Source organism: Scyliorhinus canicula, chromosome 2 (assembly GCF_902713615.1).
Source record: "Scyliorhinus canicula chromosome 2, sScyCan1.1, whole genome shotgun sequence".
Taxonomy (NCBI): Eukaryota; Metazoa; Chordata; class Chondrichthyes; order Carcharhiniformes; family Scyliorhinidae; genus Scyliorhinus; species Scyliorhinus canicula.
Window position 1 is genome coordinate 35,607,625 of NC_052147.1, and position 20,517 is coordinate 35,628,141.

A 20,517-nucleotide genomic window follows, 5' to 3' on the forward strand; every position below is an offset into this window, starting at 1 on the left:
AAATGTTTCAAATAATTCAAAATCAGCATTTTATGGTTTATTATATTTGTACTTTGGCAGGGTCACATGGAGGGTGAAGTATGGGGTTTAGATGTTCATCCACATTTACCACTCTGTGCTACTGTTAGTGATGACAAAACCCTGCGAATTTGGGATCTCTCCCCAAGCCACTGTATGCTTGCTGTGCGCAAACTAAAAAAAAGTAAGTAATCTATAACAGTTAAACTGCTTGCGAAAGTTATTAAGCAGTGTATACTATAGTTATTGAATACTTTAAACTAAGTCATGGTAAGCACAATTGCTTCACAGCTCCAGGGTCCAGGTTTGATTCCTGGCTTGGATCACTGTCTGTGTGGAGTCTGCATGTTCTCCCCGTGTGTGCGTGGGTTTCATCCGAGTGCTCCAGTTTCCTCCCATAGTCCAAAGGTGTGCAGGTTAGGTGGATTGGCGATAATAAATTACCCTTGGTGTCCAAAAAGGATAGGTGGGGTTGCTGGGTTATGGGGATAGGTTGGAGGCATGGACTTCAGTGGGGTGCTCTTTCCTTAGAGCCGATGCAGACGCGATGGACCAAATGGCCTCCTTCTGCACTGTAAATTCTATGATTATCTCCGTACTGAATCCAAATCAGCTTTAAACCTCCCCTTCCATTGAATGAAGTAATATCTTTATTGTTAGCCTGTTTAAAATATTAATAAAAGATCCATATTGGAGTTGAGTATAAATAATGTTATTGAAAGAATACAGAATAAAATATTTCCAAAACATTTTGATAAAGATACACGAGAAGGCTGTTTTTCCTGTTCCCAGGTCTGTGTTGATGCTAGTTGGAACAGCATAGCCCAAGTGTGCCCTCTCTTACCAAGTCTATTTGCACTGAAACTAATCTTGGACTATAAGTATGACCTGTGAGCACTCCCTGATTATTTCCTGTTGCAATTTCATGATTATATTGAGCTCTATTTCTAACTTAAATTTTGTAACGTGTGCCCAAATCAGAATGTAACCTGTGTTTGTTAACAATTAACAAAATGTTTTGGTTTGTGAAAGGTTCTTGGAAAGAATTTGAGAAACCTTACCCTGTGTGAGATTTGAATTTTGTTCAGAGAAAATAAATTTCTGTACTGTTTCAATTTGAGTTCATAAGAAAGTTTCCTAGATCAAGACGATTATTTTTCTGCCGTTGTCCGGTCGGAAAGGGTCAGTGAGCTGCATACATTGGTGTTAGATCCCTACGATCGCATTGCCTAATGACTCAGAGGAAACTCTCCCATCAGGAGCCAGCAAAACACAACCTACTTAGCTGTGTTTCAATCACCTCACAACTGGTGTCGGCTGCTGCAGGACCTCAATGCAGCCAAACAAATTCCGTCGACTGTGACTGTAGACAAGCATCGCAGATGATGAAGCATTTCTTAGAATGCCGTCAACTGCCAAAGCCATGCAGCCCTGAAGATCTGAAGGTTTTCAACCTTCGAGCTAGAGCCTGCAAGGAGGGGTGTAGCAACATGACAAGAAGATGATTGGTGATAAAGCCACACTGCCATGTATGGCATGTGGATAGAGCAATTCCAAGTCCTCATTCAGATTTTTTTGCCTAAAGTATATGTTGTTCCATTAGCTCAAAGTCGATGCTAAATTTTTATCCACCTCACGTTTATTGCACTGAAAGTGTGTTGCTCTCGCTAACTGTTTCTTTTTGTAGGAAAGATTTTGGGAATCCAATTGCATCCTTGTGTTACTTCATGATGAGCACATGGTGGCACAGTGATTAGCACTGCTACCTCACAGCCCTGAGGACCCAGGATTCGATCCCAGCCCCGGGTCACTGTCCGTGTGGAGTTTGCACATTCTCCCCATATCAGCGTGGGTCTCACCCCCACAACCCAAAAAGATGTGAAGGATAGATGAATTGGCCATGCTAAATTACCCATTAACTGGGGGAAAAAATTGGGTACTCTAAATTTATTTTTAAAAAACCACAAAAAAGTGTTACTCCATGGCAAGGTAAAATTTGAGCTTCATTTTTCTTGCCCAGTGGTTATTACCTCAGCCAACATGTGGAAGATATGTTCTTAAAGTAATCTCTAAGTGTCAGCATAGCTCGAGAAATATGAATGTGCTTATGAAGAATTACAGTTGAAATATCTTTTCAATGATTCTGAGAAGAATATTATTTATGAAATGCGGTATTCCAGTGACAGCTTCAACAAAAAATATAAATTTGCCATCAGAATTAAGATTTTTAATCATGAAATATACTGGACACAAAATTTTAGGGGGACAGAGTAGAAGAATAAACACCCAAATACAAGTACTTGCACCTTAAGTAAACAATGCATATCTATGCTGTAAGCAGCTGAAAATAATAGGTGTACGCATGGGAAGAACAAGGTTATTTGCACCTTAAATTAGTTCTGTAAAGTGACAGCAAAGTATTATATTATACCTGTAAGACCTTTTGTAGAGAGGTCTTATGGCATAATGGGCAACATCCCTGCCTCTGAGCCAGATGCTCCAGGTTTGAATCCCACCTAGGACTTGATGGCCAAAGAATGTGGATTAATAACACGGCCAAACAAATCCTTCAAACTCATGCCAACTGAAGGCAGTTAAGAGTGGGAGAGACTTCTGGTCAGCCATGTTTGATGCAGAGTGGTGCCCCTCTAGCAACCTGTTCCAGGCAAAACTAGCTACGGAAACCGAGATATACCTGCCTTGTGCACCACTAGGTGTGGGAAGAAAAAGAATAATGCATTATATAATTGTACTTCATTATCCGTGTACTGCAATAGCAACAGATGAACCAGGATTGAATATAATCAAAATATCACTCCAGATTCTGGTGTAGTGTGTGGGCAAAGCCATGGGATATATTTATTCACTGGTGAAGTAATATTACTGGAATAATTGTTTTGACAATGCTGCATCAGTTTCTTGTGCACATCTTCTTGTGTTTTAAGCATATCTATATGAAAATAAATTGCAGAATAAGTTTGTTAGAGAAAAACAGCATTTAGTACTGATGCTGGTGCAATGTTTATGTTGTCATAATTATAGGTGGCAGGTGTTGCTGCTTCTCTCCTGATGGGAAATCTCTTGCAGTTGGTCTAAATGATGGAAGTTTCCTGATTGTGAATTCAGACACTCTTGAAGATCTTGTTTCATTCCATCATAGAAAAGAGCATATTTCGGATATTAAATTTTCACCAGGTATGTAGACTAAGCTAAAACAACTATCAATCAACTTTTACTTTGTCTGAAAATTAATCAATGTTGGTTAGTAGAAGAAACTAAATTAACGTATTTAAACTATGGTAACTTTTTCCATATACAGTGTGATGTAATTTATACCATCTTCTGAAAATCTCCAGACCAAAATATTTGCACACCAGAAATGTTTGCAAGTGTTCCAAGTCCAGAGAACAAACTAACATTTCTGAGACATTGAAAACTTGTTTTAATTCTTTGAATATTTTAGCATTTTTTTTTTAACTCTTCTTCGAGGTGGTGGGATGGTGACATTGCTCTCAGAAACAAAACATTTAATTATTCTTTCCATCTACTATGCTCATTTATTAGCCCAGACCTTGTGGTCAGCTGTTCATTACACTTGGATTTGCACACACACTTCTGCATTGGAACTGGTGATGAATATAGAGCCAAAGGAACTTGGGCACCCTCTACCGGCACACAACTGCTATATCCTAAGGCAGTGATGCACCTTAGCCCTTGCCTCAGAAGATCCTTTATAATTGCCTTATTCCCATTACCCACATTAACTATATTTGTGGTCACTGAGCAAAGCTGCCAACTAACATTAAATTATGCTTTGTATTTATGGCCATTAGTAATGTAAAAGCAAATAGTAAGAAGTCTTACAACACCAGGTTAATTGTTCATTCACCTGAGGAAGGAGCAGTGCTCCGAAAGCTAGTGATTTGAAACAAAACTGTTGGACTTTAACCTGGTGTTGTAAGACTTCTTACTGTGCTCACCCCAGTCCAACGCTGGCATCTCCACATCTTAAAAGAGAATGACCAGACTCATTTCACTTGAAACATTTCGAGTTCCAATCATAAAATGATTGAACAAGCACCAAATGTCATTGTTAGTTCACTAGGGGTGCGATCTAACCAAAATAAAATAGAGTCCACTATCTAATAGCATTCTGTCTGTCTTGTTTACGTGCCTCATGGGGAACGCCCCCTGAGGCTGCACAGTGTCATTTCCTGCATGGAGGAGCTCCAATGAACTGAGCTCCTCAGTGCAGGAAGAAATCGAGATGCGGAATGGTGCCCCAATCTCTCAACCCCCCCAATGCAACCCCTGGACCCCTAACATCCCAACTCACCTGTTGGGGGGCCCTTAGGACCCTCCAACGCCCCTCCACATATGGGCAGGGCACCCTTGGGCCCAATCCCTCGTGCAGGTACAATGCCAGCTTTGCACCTTGGCACCTCCAGTCTGGCACCATTACAGTGCCCCTTCCAGCCTGGAAGAGCAATTTGGGCACGCTGGCAGTGCCAGGCAGGTGGTATCCAGCAGTGCCAGCGTGCCACCCTGCCGGAAGCTGACCTCCCAGGGGCCTCAGATTGCCACCCCGGTTACTGTTCTGCCTTGTCCCAGTTTGTGGGGACCAGTACTGAATGGTGCCTGGTTGGTGTCTCCTGATGAGGCTGATGTGCCAGGTGACCAATAAATCCAGCGTCAGCATGGCTGAGTGGGTTCTTAAACTCACTTCGCCATGCGAGACGGGTTCCTGCCCATTGTGGGCGTGATCCAGATCGCAACCTCTTACGAGATTTGGTTAAATCTTGCCAGGCGAACAACCATTAGGAATCTGGGGGAGGCCTCTCGCTGGATCTACCTGCTCTGATTACAGCAAGACACAGCTGATAGATCACGCCTTATATCTACTCTTTGAGAAAAACCATGTGCCTCTCCTGAAAATTCTCTTAAATTACATTAATTGTGTAATATATCACATGGTGAAAAGTAATTGCTCCTTTTTTCCTCTCTAAGGTAATTACAGTCCAGGTCTGATGTTTGTAGCCGCAAAGGGACATTATTGAAGGCAAATTCTAGAAAGTTGTTGTTTTGTCAGGATTTGGGATTGCTTGGGCAACCTACTCCTTAACATAACATGAAGGCATTGGTGACCATTGGATTGGTCCGTGATGATGCTCGGCAAAGTACTGCAGTCATTTGCCTTTGTCTTCTGCAGTATGGCTGACCAGGAAACTCCCCTGCTCCTACCACCTGCCATCAGTTGTACTGGAAGGATTTACAGGCCATTTTTGGCCGTGTTATGAGTGTACCTTTCATGGTCATCAAGTCCTGAAGTCGGAGCTTCTGATCCAGAGATAGGGATACTACAACATCACCAATGCCCCCCCCCCCCCCCGGCCCCCAGTCCCTTGATCCCAAGTAGTGGAGAATAACAAATGATGCGTGATTAAAGTCACCTTCAACCATTTTACTAAAATCTTCATGCGAAACATTGTTCACGCCTTCATCCTAAACAGTGAAAATAACAGGACTATAAGATAATTATGTTTTCAGCGCACATTACTTACATAGTTATTGTTAGGAAACCAAAGGTAGTTTGAGGGATTTATATGTGGGGTAAACATTAGAAATAAGATATCATTTTAAGTGGGTTTATTTTAATGTTTCTATGCTTGGAAGGGACCGGTAGTTAGATTCATGCTGGACAAAGGTGTTATGTGTGGGGGTTGGTCTCAATTCCATCTGGGATTCTGTAGTGATAGAGAGCTAAGACATGGAAAATTAATAGGCCAGCAGAGCTATGCAGGTGTTGCCTCCCAACTCAAAGGCCATTCGAAGGTAAAATGAAAAACTTCCCTTTGTTCTTAGGTTTTTTTAAACTGAAAGCCAGTGCAGTTGCAGATAGACAGCCAGAGAGGAAACATCTCTTAGATCTCTTTGAAGAAAGAGAATCTGTACAACGGAGGACTCATGTGCAAAAAAGGAAGCTCCAGAGAAACTAAATAAAGGTTGATTCTAGAAACCTTGAAATACAACAAGATACAGTTCAGAAGGAATCAGCTGGTGAGAAGCTAGGTTTCTAAAGTAATCATAAAGGTTTTTAAAGTCATCCAAAAGTTTGGAATGTCTTACTGCAGTCTGCAAAACAAATTTTAAAGTAATTGAGAAGACAGTATTGGCTGGATCTCAGAGTTTGTGTAGTAGCCTTTAAAGTCAACAAATCCTGAAAGGGGTTCGTGTAAAACCCTGGACTGGATTCACTGGTAAAAGTGCAGCGGAAGCTCTGTTTACAAGAATCTTTTGGAAAACATGGACTGGATTTCAGAATGCAAACCACTAATGGAAAGCATGATTATGACAGAAGATTTTAAAGCATGTTTTGGAGATTAGAGTTTAGAAACTCTTACTCAACAATCATCTGTGGGGGTTCTGATGAGGCATCCACAGACCCCTTTCTGGAGTTTCAGAAAGTAATGTGTATTTGACCACAGTCATCATGTGTGTGTCAAATGGACTTTGTGTGTCAATGGGATCATTGTATCTTCACTGGCAGATGGAATTTAATACACAGAAGTGTGAGGTGATGCATTTTGGCAGAGGGGTGGGAGAAGGGGAGGAGAGGGGTGAATTCATATGCATAGATCTTTGAAGGTGACAGAACAAGTTGTGAGGGTAGCTAGCAAAGCATATGGGATCTTGTGATTCATAAATGGAGGCATTGAGTGCAAAAGTAGGAAAGGTATGCTGAACCTCTATGAAACTCTGGTTAGACCACAACTAAGAGTATTGTGTCCAGTTCTGGTTACTACACTTTGGGAAGAATTTGAGGATCCTTAAAAGGGTGCAGAGGAGACTTACCAGAATGCTTCCAGGGATGAGGGATTTTAGCTACAAGATTAGGTTGGAGAAATTAAGGTTGTTCTCCTTGGTACGAAGGAGATTGAGGGTAGATTTGATAAATGGTGTACACAATTGTGATAGGCTTTAATAAGGTAGACAAGGGAAATTTCTTTATCAGCTGATGGTACAAGGACTAAGGGACACAGATTTACGATTTTAGGCAATACTGTACGTATTGGGGAATGTGAGGAAAAACTTTTTTACATCAAGGTACCTGAAACTCACTGACTCGAGTGCTGGAAGCAGAACAAAGATTTCAAAAGGAAATTGATTGGCCACTTAAAAGAAAATAAGCTTGCTGGGTTATGGGGATAGAGCACAGGAATTGGTCTGGAGAGAGCCAGTATGGACTTCATGGGCCGAATGCCTCTATACCATAATGGTTCTATGCCAACAATATTGGGTTTAATAAGTAATTTCCAATTCAGTGCTAAATTATGGATTAATTCTTATTTAATTCTAAGTAATAATTTGTCATTTTAAAATTTCAGGTTCAGGGAAGTACTTGGCGGTGGCATCGCATGATAACTTCATAGATATCTACAATATAATGAATAGTAAACGAGTTGGAATCTGCAAAGGAGCTTCCAGCTATATAACACATTTAGACTGGGACAAAAGAGGTACGCATGTCTGTCTGTCTCCAACGCTTTAAGAGAAAAATGTGTAAATACATATATTAGAGCATTTTGTTTCTCTTGGAATTGCTTGTGCTCCACCACTGATCTTCATGAGAAAGCACAAAGCTGGGATTTCTGCTGCTACTCCAGTGAAGTAGGACCAACTATGAAGAGATTCCCTTTTTTTGTTCCAATTCTAACTAGAATTAAACCCAGGACGTCATTAGGAATAACTAAGAGTATGACAGGTATATTACATTGGCTCAAATCTTCCAATCGCTTTCATCACTGTGCCTCAGGACTATGAGGAAGTCCCGACGTACCTACTTACAAGGGAAGTTTAACTTTCTGATTGCTGGTTTTACTCTGCACAGACAGACAGTGACAGCGACGGTGGGATCAAATGGTCAAAACCATGGAGACCGAGGCTGTTTGTGCTATCCTAATCCTTGTTTTTACACAAATTCATTTGGCAAGAATTTTACGTGTGGAGGGTGGGCTCACGCCTGATCAGGAAGCGCATGAGAAGATGTCGGACGCACGTCCCAACGTCATCACGTACTCGTGTGACATTTTGGTTGGCAGTCATGCTTCGAGCAGACAGTTGAGCCCATTTAGGGGCCAAGTGACTGTGTTGACTGTTTGCTTTCACGGTTCGCGGGCAGGCCAATTGGCAAGGCGGCCTTTATGTTTATGCTGCACCCTCCATCCAGGGTACAATGAAAGGTCAGGGTTCAAATAAAATTAACAAATGTATCTAGGACTTAGGTCTGTGTACAGTTGCGCTGCTTAGACGGCTTTGTATCGTTTTTCAGTGGCTAACACCGAAATGGCAGAGATGCTAAATCAATATTTTGCCTCAGTTATCATGGTGGAGGACACTAGGACCATCTCAATAGTAACAGGTAATGCAGACGTAATAGAAAGGAAGGAACTTAGAGCAATCATCATCAATAGGGAAAAAGTGCGAAACAAACTAAGGCAGACAAGTCCTCAGGAGCTGGTGGCCTACATTCGAGGATCTTAAAGGAAGTGGCAGCGGAGATAGTGGATCCATTGGCTACAATATTCCAAAATTGCCGCTTTTGCAATGCTCCACCCCCTCCAAAACGAGTATGCCACACACCATCGGGACGGCCACAGGACGTTGCCTGAGGCCCTCCCCCATCCTCTGCCCCCGATGGGCTGAGTTCCCAGTGGCGTGAGGCGCATGTGCTATTTTTATTCGGGAACCCGGCGTGGCGACTGCGGACTGAGTCCAGCGCCGCCACAGCAGCGGGCATTTTACGACGCCAAAATCGTCTCTCAGCCCTCACTGATTCCGGGACCTATGCCGAAAACAGCCAGAGAATGACCGGGTCCATGGCCGCGCATGCAGACAGCGACGACCTGCAGCGGTCGTGCCATACAACATGGCACCGACCGTGCTTGGACCTGATCTGCGACCCCATAGGGCAGCCCCCCCAGCCCTCGTGGAAGCCCCCCTGGCCAGCGGCACGGATCCCGGCCGAGTGTGACGGTGCTGGACACAGTCCGCAGCTGCCACACCGACTGCTCAGACCACATATCAACCGCACGGTGTCTAACGGCGTCCGGCGCGCAACATGATTACTTCCATGGGGACAGAGTATGGCTACCGGCGTCAATCTGGCACTGGCCCCAATTTGGCAGTTGGAATGGATTCTTCGCCCGATCGCCGATTACGAAATCGGCGTCGGGCAACGATGAATCCCGTCCATGATGTTTAGTGTCTTCTCAGTAATCATGTGCACTAATATATCCCTCATGCAGTGAAGTTGAATCTTTGTTGTAATGAACATCCCAATTTTTGAAGAACTACCATACAACTTCAAACCTCTATTCTTTACTGATAGCAAAACATCAGTAAACTTTTACCCCATAGGTGCCAAAGTAAACATTTCTACCAATTCCTTGATGTAGAAGTCCCTTTATTGAAATTTACAAAATTCTTACAGGGCTCGACAGGATAAATGCAGGAAGGATTTTTCCCCGGCTGGTGGTCTAGAAGCAGGGGACAGAGTCTCAGAATAAGAGGTACGCCATTTAGGACCGAGTTGAGGAGTTACTTCAGTCAGAGGGTGGTGAATCTTTGGAATTCTCTACCGCAGAGGGCAGAGGAGGCTCGATCATTGAGTATGTTCAAAGCAGAGGTCTATAGATTTCTAGTTACAAATGACAACAGACTTCCGGTTGCGGCTATGACCAGCTAAGTCGCACATTTGGCAGCTCCTGCGACAAAGGTGTTTAAGGGCCGATTGGAGGGCCCCGACGGTACTGTAAAGACGAATCCCGGTGGGGGAAGGCTTCCTGAGGAGAGTGAGACCAACTTTATGGTCGGTACTCGGAGTGGGGCGACAAAAAAAGCGGCAGCAGCTCCCCGGAAAAAGCGGGGGAAGAGGACCAAAATGGCGGCCGGTGGCGCACTAGAAGATTGGAGAAAATGGGCGGAGGAGCAGCAGGCCGCTCTCCTCCGGTGTTTTACGGAGCTGAAAGTGGAACTCTTAGAGTCTATGAACGCGACGACCACAAGGCTGATGGGGGCCCAGGCGACCCAAGAGGCGTCGATAAGAGAGCTGCAGCAGGAGATGACTGCAAGGGAGGAGGAGGCCACGGTCCTCGTGGGAAAGGTGGAGGTGCACGAGGCACTCCACCTGAAATGGCAGAGCCGCTTTGAGGAGCTGGACACTCGAATGAGGCGGAAGAACTTGAGGATCCTGGGCCTAGCAGAAGGCCTGGAGGGGCCTGATCTCCCGAAATATGTAGCGGAGATGCTGAGCTCCCTGATGGGAGAGGGGGCCGGTCCATCGCCCCTGGAGCTGGAAGAAGCATATCGGGTCATGGCTAGGCGGCCTAGGGCGAACGAGCCCCCGAGGGCGGTGCTGGTGCGATTCCAGCGTTTCTGTGATCGGGAGAAAGTACTGAGGTGGGCCAAGAGGGAGAAAAGCAGCAAATGGGAGAATTCGACGGTGCGGATATATCAGGACTGGAGTGCGGAGGTGGCAAAGCGGCGGGCCCGGTTTAACCGGACGAAGGCGGTGCTGCACGCAAAGAGGATCAAGTTCGGAATGCTGCAGCCAGCGCGCTTGTGGGTCACCTACAAGGACCAGCACCATTACTTTGAGACCCCAGAGGAGGCATGGACTTTTGTTCGGGAGGAAAAGCTGGACCTGAACTAGAACTTGGGAACGCCGGCGGTCGAGGCCGCCCGAGTACCCTTGACTGATCAAGTGGCCCATGTCTTTCTTAGGCCAGGTCGGAACTTGGTTAAAGTTGATGGATCGTTTGGTTTCTTTGAAACTTGTGTTATGGGGGGTTTCTTTGTTCCTTTTTGTGTGTCTCTTCCCGTTGCCAACTTCCCTTGATTATTGTTGTTGTAGGGGGGGCTTTTTTTTTTACTGTTTTTTGATCTGTTCTTTAAGGGTTATGGTTTCTGTTCTGTTCGATGGAGGGTGATGGTTAAATACGTTATTATTGGGTAGTTATTTAGTTATGCAGGCATAGTTATGTATTTATGTATTTATTTGAGATTTGTTATTTATATTGTTATATTGTTAAGTTGGGGAGGCGGGACGGGGGGGGGTGCAAGTTGGTTATGCGTGTTTTCTTTTTCTCTTTTTTCTTCCTCTCGTTTTAGGGGGGCTTTTTTATGGGCTTGGAGGGGGACGGGGGTGGAATTGAAGAGGGCGGGGTAGGGTGTGGCCGGGCGAAAGCGCGGGCTTTCCCCTGTTTCCCGCGCGCGGGACGGAGGAAGGGGGAGGAGAGAAGAGTGGGGTGTGGCCAGCAATGGCGGCTTTTCCCGCGCTGAAGCGGGGTCAGAGAGGGATGGCAAGGGGGGGGGAGGCCCCTCCCCCCTCACATCGGGAGGAGTCGGGGTGTGGCAGGGGCAGCCGGGTCAGCGAAAACCAGCTGACTCTCGGGAGTACGATGGTGGATACACCGCGGCTAGGAGGGGTCCTAGCCGGGGGGGGGGTTAGGGGGGGATACCGGGTTGCTGCTGGAAAGGCCGAGGACGGGAAGGGAAGAACGGGAGGAGAGAGGGGGGGGCCATCGCCATGGGGAACGGGTCAGAAGGGGAGGGTCGACCCGGGGCGAACAGGGGACAGGACATGGCTAATAGACAGGGGAAAGGGACGGGTCGCTCCGCGACCCGGTTGATTACTTGGAACGTGAGGGGGCTGAATGGGCCGGTCAAGAGAGCAAGGGTTTTTTCACACCTAAAGGGACTGCAGGCGGATGTGGCAATGTTGCAGGAGACTCACTTGAGAGTAGTAGACCAGGTACGCCTGAGAAGGGGGTGGGTGGGACAGGTGTTCCACTCAGGCTTGGACGCAAAGAACCGGGGGGTGGGGATTTTGGTGGGAAAGAGGGTGTCGTTCGTGGCGGCGCAGGTGGTAGCAGATAAGGAGGGTAGGTACGTGATGGTGAAGGGTAGGCTGCAGGGAGAGAATGTGGTGCTGGTGAATGTGTATGCCCCGAATTGGGATGACGCGGGTTTTATGAGGCGCCTGTTGGGCCTCATTCCGGGTCTGGAGGCAGGGGGCCTGATCATGGGGGGGGACTTCAATACAGTGCTCGACCCTGGGCTGGACAGATCGAGTTCCAGGACGAATAGGAGGCCGGCAGCGGCAGAGGTGCTAAGGGGGTTCATGGAGCAGATGGGGGGGGTAGACCCTTGGAGATTTGGCAGGCCAAGGGCGAGGGAGTATTCTTTTTTCTCCCACGTCCACAGGGTGTACTCCAGAATAGACTTTTTTGTACTGAGCAGGGGGCTGATTTCGAGAGTGCAGGACACGGAGTACTCGGCCATTGCGATTTCGGACCATGCACCACACTGGGTAGAGGTAGAACTGGGGGAAGCACGGGACCAGCGCCCGTTGTGGCGCCTGGATGTGGGGCTGCTGGCGGACGATGAGGTGTGCGGAAGGGTCCGGAAGGGCATTGAGGGATATCTGGGCACGAACGACACGGGCGAGGTGAAGGTGGGGGTAGTCTGGGAGGCCCTGAAAGCAGTGATCAGAGGAGAGCTGATCTCCATAAGGGCACACAGAGAAAGGAAGGAGAGGCAGGAGAGGGAGAGACTGGTGGGGGAACTTATAGAAGTGGACAGGAGATATGCGGAGACACCAGAGGAGGGGCTGTTGAGGGAGCGGCGCAGTTTACAGGCCCAGTTTGACCTACTGACCACTAGGAAGGCGGAGACGCAATGGAGAAGGGCACAGGGCGCGGTCTATGAGTACGGGGAAAAGGCGAGCAGGATGCTAGCACACCAGCTGCGCAAGCGAGATGCAGCCAGAGAGATTGGGGGAGTGAGAGAGAAGGGAGGGAACGTAGTGCAGAAGGGGCAAGAGGTGAACGGGGTCTTCAGGGATTTCTACAGGGAATTGTACCGGTCTGAGCCGCCCAGGAGGAGGGGGGGAATGGAGAACTTCCTCGATAGATTGAGGTTCCCAAAGGTCCAGGAGGAACGGGTGGAGGGGCTGGGGGCGCCGATAGAGCTGCAGGAGCTAGTTAAAGGGATAGGCCAGATGCAGGCGGGGAAGGCGCCGGGGCCGGATGGGTTCCCGGTGGAATTTTATAAGAAGTATGTGGACTTGGTGGGTCCAGTGCTGGTGCGAGCCTTCAATGAGGCGCGAGAGGGGGGGGTTCTGCCCCCGACAATGTCACAGGCCCTGATCTCCTTGATCCTGAAGCGGGACAAAGACCCTGTACAGTGCGGGTCCTACAGGCCTATCTCCCTCTTGAATGTAGATGCCAAACTGTTGGCAAAGGTCCTGGCAACCAGAATAGAGGATTGTGTGCCAGGGGTAATCCATGAGGACCAGACGGGGTTCGTAAAGGGACGACAACTTAACACAAATGTCCGGAGACTGTTGAATGTGATTATGATGCCAGCAGTGGAGGGGGAGGCTGAGATAGTGGTAGCACTGGATGCGGAGAAGGCATTCGATAGGGTGGAGTGGGAATACCTGTGGGAGACGCTGGAACGGTTTGGGTTTGGGGAGGGATTTATCAAGTGGGTGAAGCTGCTGTATTCGGCCCCGATGGCGAGTGTGGTTACAAACGGGAGGAGGTCGGAGTATTTTGGGCTCCATCGAGGTACCAGGCAGGGATGCCCCCTATCCCCCTTACTATTTGCATTAGCGATCGAACCGTTGGCGATGGCACTGAGGGGTTCAGGGGGGTGGAGAGGACTGACAAGGGGAGGGGAGGAACATCGGGTATCACTCTATGCGGATGATTTGTTGTTATATGTGGCGGACCCGGAAGGGGGAATGCCGGAGGTAATGGAAATACTAGCGGAGTTTGGGGACTTTTCGGGATATAAATTAAATGTGGGTAAAAGTGAGGTCTTTGTGATACACCCGGGAGATCAGGGGGAGGGAATTGGGCGGCTCCCCTTTAAGAGAGCAGTAAAGAGCTTCAGGTACTTGGGGGTGCAGGTGGCAAGGAACTGGGGGACCCTCCACAAGCTGAACTTTTCAAGGCTGGTGGAGCAGATGGAGGAGGAGTTCAAGAGGTGGGACATGGTACCGCTGTCGCTAGCAGGGAGGGTGCAGTCAGTCAAAATGACGGTCCTCCCGAGGTTCTTGTTTCTGTTCCAGTGCTTGCCCATCTTTCTCCCCAGGGCCTTCTTCAAGAAGGTAACTAGCAGCATTATGGGCTATGTGTGGGCACATGGCACCCCTAGAGTGAGAAGGATTTTCTTGGAACGGAGTAGGGACAGTGGAGGATTAGCGCTACCCAATCTTTCCGGATACTACTGAGCGGCGAACGCATCGATGGTGCGCAAGTGGGTGATGGAGGGGGAGGGGGCAGCTTGGAAACGTATGGAGAGGGCGTCCTGCGGCAATACAAGCCTGGGGGCGCTAGTAACGGCACCATGGCCGCTCCCCCCCACAAGGTATACCACGAGTCCGGTAGTGGCGGCCACCCTTAAAATCTGGGGGCAGTGGAGGCGGCACAGGGGGGAAGTGGGGGGTCTGATGGCGGCGCCACTGAGAGGGAACCACAGATTTGTCCCGGGGAACACTGGCGGGGGATTCCAGAGCTGGCACAGGGCGGGCATCAGGCAACTGAGGGACATGTTCATAGAGGGGAGGTTTGCGAGCCTGGGAGAGCTGGAGGAGAAATTTGAGCTCCCCCCGGGGAACACGTTTAGATACCTGCAGGTGAAGGCATTTGCCAGACGACAGGTGGAAGGATTTCCCTTGCTTCCCGATAGAGGGGCGAGTGATAGGGTGCTGTCAGGGGTCTGGGTCGGAGAAGGGAAGGTCTCGGACATCTACAAAATAATGCAGGAGGTGGAGGAGGTACCGATAGAGGAGCTGAAAGACAAGTGGGAGGCGGAGCTGGGAGAGCAGATAGAAGATGGGACATGGGCGGATGCCCTAGAGAGGGTCAATTCGTCGTCGTCGTGCGCAAGGTTGGGCCTCATCCAATTTAAGGTGCTGCACAGAGCCCATATGACGGGGACTAGGATGAGTCGGTTCTTCGGGGGTGAGGACAGGTGTGTTAGGTGTTCGGGAAGCCCTGCGAACCATGTACATATGTTCTGGATGTGTCCGGCACTGGAAGAGTTCTGGGAGGGGGTGGCGGGGACGGTATCGAGAGTGGTGGGAACCAGGGTCAAACCAGGGTGGGGGCTAGCGATTTTTGGGGTTGGGGTGGAGCCAGGAGTACAGGAGGCAAGGGAGGCCGGAATATTGGCCTTTGCGTCCTTGGTAGCTCGGAGAAGGATCTTGATTCAGTGGAGGGACACAAGGCCACCAAGTGTTAACACCTGGTTAAACGACATGGCAAGCTTCATCCAATTGGAAAGAATCAAATTCGCCCTGAGAGGGTCGGTACAGGGGTTCTTCCGGCGGTGGCAGCCCTTCCTTGACTTTCTGGATCAGAGATAGGAACTGGAGGCTGAAACAGCAGCAACTCGGGGAGAAAGGGGGGGGGGGGGAGGGGGGGGGGATAGCAACGAAGGGAGCACGTCAGCGGGGGGTCGCGGGCAATGACTGCCCGAGGCCATCGGCAGAAAGGGAAAAACGGTTTGGTTGCTAGACTGGTAGCGCGGGGGGGAGGGTGGGGGGGGTGCGCGCGGGGGAGGGCGTGGGGAGGATTTTCCAGGGGGGATTTGTTGTGTTATAATTTAAAATGTAGTAGGGGTAAATGTTTGTATCGAAAAATTTCAATAAAAATTATTTTAAAAAAAAACAAATGACAACAATGGATATGGAGATAACACCATCTTCCTGCACTGACGTAGAAAATTAGCTATGTTCTTGTTCAATGGTGGCTCAGACTCGATAGGCCAAATAGCTATTCCTGCTACTACACTTATGTTCCTAGAAATTCAATACAATGTTATGGGCCAGGGTTTAGAGAACCCCAAAGTGTATCAAGGAGTTCACCCGACCCACAAATTTTAATAGATTGTGGTATGGGAAGCACACGACCCACTCTACAGGTGTGGAACAGCAGAAATGGAAAAGTATTTTTTAAAGCAAAACAATGTTTATTCTATGAACTCAAGTTAACCTTTTTAAAACATACAGTGAACACCTTAGCAAGTATTAATTCAAAAACAACCCCCAAAGACTACAACACTAAGTAATCATTTAAGCTTTCCTTTTAACATCCATAAAACTTAAAAACACCTTTTAACAGAAAGACATCAGACTTAACGCCACTATTGAGAACAGTTACCACGTTGAAATCAGCAAATGGACATTCAGAAACTTGCAGAAATTCACACACATCCTGCTGTGATTGCAGCTTCTCCAAAACTAAAATGAAACCAAACCCACCCTGCAACAGAAAGCCTAAAGCGAAAGTAAAAAGCTGACAGACAGCCCAGCTCCACCCACTCTCTGACATCACTGCAGTAATAAACACCCATTTCTTAAAGGTACTCTCACTACAGATATTTATATACACACCCATTTATAAATACCCATTTCTTAAAGGTACTCTCACATGACAACAATAACATAAGAATTAAGAGTAGGAGTAGGCCATTTGTCCCTCAGACCTGCTCTGTTATTCGATAAGATCATGGTAGAGCTGATTGTGGCCTCACCTCACTTTTCTGACTGCCCTCTACCCCTCATAACCCTTGACTCTCTTGTCAAAGAACAACAGTAATTTATTGTTTTTTTAATGGTAAAGAACTTTCAATATAAAATGTTGCTCTCAGTATATTGGATGATGCTAGCAAATGTATTTACTGCCCATAACTAGCTGCATTGAGAAGGTATTGGACACTTAAGTGCTGATTGTTTTTCCAACTGAGTGGCTTGATAGGATTTGGAGGGCAATGAGAGTCAGCCAAATAGTGTGGTACCGACGTTGTGCAGACTAGAATTAAGATACTGCTGACTTGTTCCTTTCGCTGAAATCAAATTGTTCTCTGTTTTTCTTCACATCAATCTAATTTGTTGAAGTTAAGGATTGATGGAATAGTTCTTGATGTTGAACAACAACATGTTTCACTTTTCAACAGGAAAACTCTTACAAGTTAATACTGGTGCTAAGGAACAGTTATTCTTTGAAGCTCCTCGTGGAAAACCTCAGATTATAAATAAGGCAGAGGTAAGACAAATATCATGGCCCAAAATCTGCTGAACAGGGGCATAGCAAATACTGTTAGACATTTCCCCTCACATTTCAGCTGAAAAGTGTTTGTGTTGGAAATGCAAGTTGATAACCACATGGTGAGGTTAACGAGGTACCTGGGACTTGGGGTGAACAATGGGACCAACAGTTGTTCTGCGCAAGAAAGGAGAGTTACGAATTGAGAAAAAAGCAGATGAATGGCGGAGAAGGAAATTTGGTGATTTTAAAATCAAATCAGGTATAGAAGAAGAAATAAAGGAGAAAAGAAAGATTGGATTAAGAGTGCAAAAAGGGCAATGGCAAAATAAGAGATTTTTAAAAAAATTATAACCTATGAAATCCTCTAACAATAATTTACTATTTGTAGGAATGATACCTCGATTTCAGTCATTCCCTCCTTGGGCCAGAAAGGTTTTATGACATTACAGAAGCATAAATCTTCTCATCGAAAGGGCAATTATGCAAACAATCAGTTCTAACTTTTTGTGAAGAGTTTAATTGGCAATTAATCTATTAATGCAGCAATATCTTTAAACTCACGGGAGGTTAAGGGCAAGCTATCGTTCTTGCGAGGCTAATGGTGAAGCGGAACAAATAGTTCAACAACTTAATTACACTTTGTACTAAAGTAGGTATTTTTTCCTTGACATGCTTTATGTGTGCTCATTAAACGTGCTGTTATTTTACAGCAAGTTCTGGACCAAGTACTTTCAGTTAGTATCTTTAGCAGACTGATTATTAAAATATTTTAGAGTACCCAATTCTTTTTTTTCCAATTAAGGGGCAATTTAGCCTAGCCAATTCACCTACCCTGCACATCTTTTTGGGTTGTGGGGGTGAGACCCATGCAGGCACGGGTGAAATGTGCCAACTACAGGGGGAGAATAAGCAACTGCTGTTTTTAGTTCAAATGTGTTGATATCAGCAAAGAAAACTAGCACAATCTGTAAAAATAGGACGTTTACCGCTTATTTAAAGTTATTTTAAATTTGATGAACATTTGTTGAGCAACAAAACCTAACTGTAATAGTCAAACAATTATTTCAAAGGAGGAAAAAAGCATCTTTTAAGGAATAATGTGCAGCTAACTATTTTAATGTCAGTAGTTTTTGAGATCAGGTTTATATCAATTAATAGACTTTATCACAACAACAGACTTACTTTTCAGGTGGACAAGATAGACTGGACCTCTTGGACATGTGTCTTAGGTCCTTCATGTGAAGGTATCTGGCCTCTGGTAAGCGATATCACAGATGTTTCTGCATCCTGTCTTACCAGTAACAAAAAGGTGCTAGTTACAGGGGATGACTTTGGATTTGTGAAGTTGTTCCGATATCCAGTGAAGGTAATTGCGCATTCATTTTTATTTTGATAGCTCAAATAACGTGATAAATGTGTTCCTTTGTGTATGTTGCTTTTCAATAAATAAAAGTAGATAAGAAAGTAAAACATTAAACTGCCTGACCTTTGCCTGGTGTTGAACCAATTGCGGTTTCGCCCTTTTTTCTGTAAAATTAAGAAGTGAGTTTTCTGTCATTAATATTTTGAGAAATAAATTGCTACCTTATTTGAATGATTAATAAAGGCCAGAAAGTTCTACCTTTTTGCTATTTGTTTCTCTACTCAACCACCTAAAAATTGTTTTATTTATTTTAAATAATTCATCAAGATAAATTGAGACTGTGACAGAGTGCAGATTTTGTAAGAAAATAGAAATACATCCAATTTACAGCCATTATTGTCACTTTGACACATGTAAATGGAAATTGATTTTTATTGGTTTTCTCTTTGAATTAAGGGAAAGTATGGGAAATTCAAAAGATATGTGGCTCACAGCACACATGTAACAAATGTACGGTGGACACATGATGATAGTTTGCTCATTACAGTTGGGGGAGCAGACACAACAATGATGATTTGGACACATGAGGCGGAAGGATACAAGCAGGCCATTCAATATGACAGTGAGGAGTCTGATTTTGATTCTGATGAAGATGGAGGTGGGTATAACTTATACTGTTTGGCATATTAGATTAACTGGTATACTCTGAAAATAGAGATGCAATTAAATCATGTTGCACGCCCTGTAATTCTACAGGTGAATTTGTTGTAAATTGTGTTCTGTGACTGAAGATGGATTATTTTTGCCACCATTTTCTTTGTTGGATCTAGACCAAGCTTATTTGCATAGAAATGATAGCATGGCAAAACCCATGTGGATCCCCCCTCAAATGTTCCACGTTGAAATTTTGTTTTTACAAAACATTTTGACATAAATACGATGCAATAAAGTTCACTTTTTGATTGTATTTCATCAAAATATCTACTTTAGTTCTAGATTTACTGAAGTTATTTACTATTAAACTGAGATTTTCATACCAAATGTCATGCCATATTTGAGTTAAAATCCAAGCACTAAACTGCTGAATCACTGATTTCCCCAGTTCCTCAGCTGCAGCAGACCAGTCGGGATCAGCTGCTTAAACTGAATTAGCACTCCGTATAAGAGTCGAAGTACTCAGTATAAGAGTCTATACTTTTTGTTTATCTAACAGTGCAACTTTAAGCCCACCTTGCAAGGCAGTGAACAGTATAGAGAAAATATGTGTTTGGCTGAGTGAAGCAGGTAACTTACATTGGAGCTGTTTTCCTACAAAATGAGTCTCAATCTGCATTTGATATTCATTGCCTGCAGCTGTGAAATAATTTGCAATTATATTATGTCTTGTCACATCTCTGAAATATCCCAAAGCATTTCACGTACAAGAAAGTGCAGTTAGTTGTGTTAACGTGGATACACGTGGCAGCCGTTTTGCACAAGGCAAATGAGGTAAATGATCAGTTATTCTGTTTTCACTGCAGTTAGTTGAAGGAGAATGTTACCTGGGATACTGGGAGAACTCTCTGCTCTTTGAATAGTGCCGTTAAATCTTTAATATCCAACTGAGTCAGTGAAACAGACAGGTGGATCCTCAGTTTAGTATTTCGTCCAGGCCAAACTGGAGTGTCTGTCTATTTCACTGTCAAATGGATGTCAACCCATCTTCTTCTTCCAGGCGAAGGGTAAAAGTACATTTTACTGAACCAAGTTGATATTGGTCATTTTCTCAATTTGGGAAGATTGAGAATATGTGTTTAAATTAAACTTGGTTGCCTTGATGTAACTTTAATGTACCTCATTTGTGTCATACCCTGCAAGACAACTGAAGGTTAAACTTGTCGATCAAATCCTTCAGCCTTTGCACACTTTCAACCCCAAAATAGAATGGACTTTTTCATCATCCGCTTGGGATGCAACATCGCTGGATTCTATAGAGTTTACTGCTTGGAATTGAGAAAGGCTGCTTTCTGTGTGTGT

The 20,517-nt window shown here is 45.5% G+C and overlaps 1 protein-coding gene across 8 annotated transcripts in view; it reads left to right on the forward strand.

The window, feature by feature from the left end:
* LOC119952316 (echinoderm microtubule-associated protein-like 5) overlaps positions 1-20,517 on the forward strand; it is a 298,867-nt gene that overhangs the window by 211,680 nt on the left and 66,670 nt on the right. For all 8 annotated transcript variants that reach the window (XM_038775979.1, XM_038775973.1, XM_038776000.1 and 5 more), the window contains 6 exons: positions 61-202; positions 3,061-3,213; positions 7,404-7,535; positions 17,047-17,135; positions 18,328-18,504; positions 18,958-19,159. In XM_038775979.1, the coding sequence (XP_038631907.1) occupies positions 61-202; positions 3,061-3,213; positions 7,404-7,535; positions 17,047-17,135; positions 18,328-18,504; positions 18,958-19,159 (895 nt within the window). The remainder of the gene's footprint in view (positions 1-60; positions 203-3,060; positions 3,214-7,403; positions 7,536-17,046; positions 17,136-18,327; positions 18,505-18,957; positions 19,160-20,517) is intronic.